Raw genomic sequence first — 4599 nt, forward strand, 5'->3', positions numbered from 1 at the left:
TTGTACTGTAAATATAATATGTCACAAAATAGTTCATGACAAGGAGTCCTTAAACTTATCCCCATTAGTAATACTTGTACAGTAAATATAATATGTCACATTATGTCATCATAGTTCTTCCTTTATTTCTCTTTTCTAAATCTATGTATTTTATTATTTTTATGATGTTTTCGCTTAAGAACATGAGTAGCTAAATCTTTCAATCTAGGAATAAGGCAGTTTCCTTGTGCAATTAAAATTCCTTTACTGCACTGCCTCGGGGTCTCGGTCGGCCGTCCCACAATTTGAACTAAAACTCGGACGGCCGTCCGAGCGTTATATCTTCAGAATTTTGATTTTTTCACTTTTGGCCCATATTTTCTCCAAAATTGCAGTTTTGACCCCATACTTTTCCAATTCTTCAATTTGTACCTAAAATACAATAAATCAACTTTTTAAGCACCAATTATCGTTAAAACACACCAAAAGCTCAAATAAAAAGGTACGATAAAGTGTAAAAATATACACTTAACAGCCGTTTACGAGATTTGTTAATTAATGCTTCATTCATAATTTGTTTGCATAGATAAAATCCTAGGTCCGCTTCCATTGTTATTTCCTTGTTTTTATTCTCTTACTTAGTTAATTCTTTCGTGTAAAGAGCCCATTTCGTGTGGTTGGTTGTTGACCACGGAAAGCAAGTTGTCGCGGCTGCTCCACTCCGCTGCGGTCTGATGAACTGAACTTCGACCCCGCGGCCTGAAGTGACTTTCCAAAAATATTTAGTGCCAAATATGAAGAAGCATTCAAAAGAGAAGTTGCACCTCGTTAGAGGGTTGAGCGAACTCGTAAAAGCGCCGGGCCTTTCTTTGGCTGAGCGGCATGTATTTCCACGGTGCTCGTTTTTCCAATTATGAAGTGTGGGTTCGGTGGAATAATTTCTTAGATGTTTAATAGATGAAAGAGTAGACATATGAAAAAACCCTCGATATCAAAAAACTCCAAAGAAAGTCGTTTTCCTCTTCTTTTTTTGTCTTTGATAGAAATACCTAAAATCTTGACAAACTTGTATAGGCCGGATAAAAATCGTAGTTGTTAAAATTCAATACTTAGGACTAGATAATTGAAGTATTACATCCAACTCTTCCGAGTCCACTTTTACTACTTATTTGCGATACATGCACTTACATTTCAGTATTTACCCCAACATGCATTGAACTATCACATTCTTCCTTCATGATGTCTATAATTCTTCATTGTGTACAAATCATTATGGACTTGTTTCCTTATTTTTAATTTACACACAATCACACACATATACATACAAAACTTGTCTAAAATATGTATAAAGTTATATCCATGTATGTAACAACACAGTGTAGTGAAGTCCACCAAGTACTATAGTATAATAATACACAATAAACTAAAGGTAGAGAGAGAGAGAGAGAGAGAGAGAGAGAGAGAGAGAGAGAGAGAGAGAGAGAGAGAGAGAGAGAGAGAGAGAGAGAGAGAGAGAGAGAGAGGGTGTTGGATGGGCGCACAATTATACAACAACAAAAGTTGGTACTTTTTCGTCTTGTAGTGGGTGTGAAGTTACTTATAAATTGATGCGACCACCCCTTTGCTTCCCTTGCCACTTGTTCACTTTGTCTCACTTCTCCCACTTTTTTTTTTCTTTCTTTTTTTTCCCCAACACAAAGAAACTTCACTACTTCATTTTTCTTTCTTCCTTTCTCTGTTGCTTTTTTTTCCAGGTACTTCACATTCTCTACTCTTTTTGTTCTATGGTGTTTTTTTTTTTTTTTTTTTTTTTTCTGATGTATAAATGTCAATGCAGATTTTCAAATAGTAGCAAGAAAAAAAAATGGTGATTTCTGAAGCAAAACCTGCCATTCCAGTTGCCGGTGGATACTTGACGAGAAAAAAGCTTCTCAAGAATCTTGAGACCATAGGAAACGGAGCGATGATCAACGCGTTGCTTGACTCAATGCGGGCTTCTTCCCCCACGCGCGGTGGGCCCTACGACGCCCAAGATCACAACTCGTGGATCGTAAGTCCCGTTAAAAGTCCCGATATTGGATTCATTCTTTCGTCGTGTTTTTTTTTTTTTCCAATTCTCCTTCAGAATGTCGTGTGCGTATACGTACGTATAATACGTGTTTATGACTAATTAATTTAAACAGGTTCGTCATCCCTCGGCCTTGACCGAGTTCGAGGAGATAACGAGTGCTTCAAAAGGGAAGCAAATCGTAGTCTTCTTGGATTACGACGGCACTCTATCGCCCATCGTAAACGATCCTGACCGTGCATTCATCACAAATGAGGTACATCTCCGGAAATTATTAGATGTTACATCTGGTTATTTACACAAGGTGGATTTGAAGCGTAGATCTACACATAATCACACACGCACACACATATGTATGTGTGCTTAGTGAGTTAGTTATTCAATCAAATCTACAGTTCAAATCCACCCGATATAAATAACGAGGTGTAGCATCAATTATAAAAAAAAAAAAAAAAAAAAAAAAAAAAATCACCAAGAATAAGATACAAATTTAATTATTTATAATTTTTTGTTCTATAATTAATCAGATGAGAGAAGCGGTAAAAAACGTTGCGGAGAATTTCCCGACAGCCATTGTTAGTGGAAGGTGTCGAACTAAGGTACATTTCATATATATGTATATATATATATACATAGTAATTAACAACTTTGCTCTAAAATCAATCTGATGAAGTTATTGATTCTGATCAATATTGAAGGTGTACAACTTTGTTCGATTGTCCGAACTTTACTATGCTGGCAGTCATGGAATGGATATCAAAGGACCATCAAAGGGCCATAGACAAACTAAAGTAAGTGAAATTTTTATTTATTTTAATTATTATTTTTTTTAATTGTTAAAAATTTAACTTTTTTTTAAATTTATTTATTTTTACTTTGTAAACTATTCAGGGAAATCAAACTGTCATGTGCCAGCCTGCAAGAGAATTTCTACCCATGATTGATGAGGTTGGTGTCTCTTCTTATAACTAACTATGTTTGTCTTTAGAGAATTAACCTTTTTTATTTTATTTTTTTTAAATATTTTGTCTCCATTTTTTTTAGGTATACAAATCTTTGGTAGAGAAAGTTAGATATATACCGGGGTCGAACGTGGAGCACAACAAATTTTGCCTGTCGGTACACTATCGTTGCGTTGAGGAAAAGGTAATTAACAAAATTCACCGTTTAATTATCCGAAATAAATAAGGGAAAAAAAAAATATATTCCGTTGGAGCAGATTAAAAAAAGTAATTTAAACTTGCGAAATTTCGCGAAATGCAGAGATGGTGCGAATTAGCTGATCAAGTTAAAAGGGTTGTCAAGAACTACCCGATGCTTCGATTGAGTCAAGGAAGGAAGGTTTTCGAGATTCGTCCCACAATTAAATGGGACAAGGGAAATGCCCTCGAATTTTTATTGGAATCATTAGGTAATTAATAATATATGTTGTTTAATTAAAAAAAAGTCGAAAATAGTGTGTAATTATTGCTGATATTTTTTTTTCGATTGGTTATCGATTTTTGTAGGCTATGCAGAATCCGACGATGTTTTTCCAGTCTATATAGGCGACGATAGGACAGATGAAGATGCATTCAAAGTATGTTTAATAATATTTATGTTGTAAATTTATTTTTTTTCCTTTATAAAATTTTCAAGATCATCAATTATATGGGAAAAAAAAGGTTTAATTAATGTGGTTATTGATCAGGTTTTGCGCGTGAGAGAACAAGGTATAGGAATTCTTGTATCGAAGGCTCCCAAAGAAACGAATGCAACTTACTCGCTGCAAGAACCCTCCGAGGCAAGTACAGTAGAATCTCGATAAACCGACAACCTCGCTTAAATACTAGTTTATTTTCGCTAAATTAATAGAATTTTTTTACTGGTCCCGACTGTGTTAATTTATAAAGATTTAACTGCACTATAATTAAATTAGTCATGACTAATGAGATAGATTAATATTGACACAGGTTATGCACTTCCTAAAACGTTTGGTGGAATGGAACAAGACAAAGCCATTAATTAATTAATTAATTAATTAATTAATTAATTAATTAATTAATTAGTGAAGAAATTGTAGAGTAACCTGTCCTATTTGTTTTATGAGGGATGGGAGGGGTTGATAAATAAATTAATTAATTATTTATCTACTTCTTTTTTCCTTTTCTACTTGTAATCTGATTCCAAAGGAATCAATTTTGTATTTATAACAATGGTGGCTACAATTATTGGAATATAATTCTCTCTATATTTAGAGGTTGTGCTCTGGTAAAAAAATTGTATCTTAGGAGGGTGTCTTAGTAACACTAGTATTTCTCTCTTCGTGCAATGTATGGAATAACATTTTAAAAGTATAAAAAATAATTATTTAAATACATGATTAGAACAGTTATAGTAAAAAAAAATATTACACTATTATAATAAAATTTATTAGAGTTATTTAAATTAAAGTGTTCATACAAATCCACTACGCAAAATATAATATAAATTTAATTGTAATAAAATTAGACTGATCAATAAGGAAATGAACCAATTAATAAAGAAAAAAAATAAAAATAAATAAACGTGTA

General features: G+C 33.2%; 1 protein-coding gene across 1 annotated transcript; it reads left to right on the forward strand.

The window, feature by feature from the left end:
• The first annotated feature begins 1608 nt into the window (after positions 1-1608).
• On the forward strand, positions 1609-4351 carry LOC105973922 (putative trehalose-phosphate phosphatase J). The gene is made up of 11 exons (XM_012998963.2): positions 1609-1733; positions 1817-2029; positions 2163-2303; positions 2575-2646; positions 2746-2838; positions 2939-2995; positions 3092-3193; positions 3311-3458; positions 3556-3626; positions 3738-3830; positions 4000-4351. The coding sequence occupies exons 2-11, from the start codon at positions 1844-1846 to the stop codon at positions 4057-4059; spliced, it is 1023 nt and encodes a 340-aa protein (XP_012854417.2). The 5' UTR covers positions 1609-1733; positions 1817-1843; the 3' UTR covers positions 4060-4351.
• Positions 4352-4599: the final 248 nt, after the last annotated feature.

This window comes from Erythranthe guttata, chromosome 3 (genome assembly GCF_056151865.1).
Source record: "Erythranthe guttata isolate IM_541 chromosome 3, IM_541, whole genome shotgun sequence".
Lineage (NCBI taxonomy): Eukaryota > Viridiplantae > Streptophyta > Magnoliopsida > Lamiales > Phrymaceae > Erythranthe > Erythranthe guttata.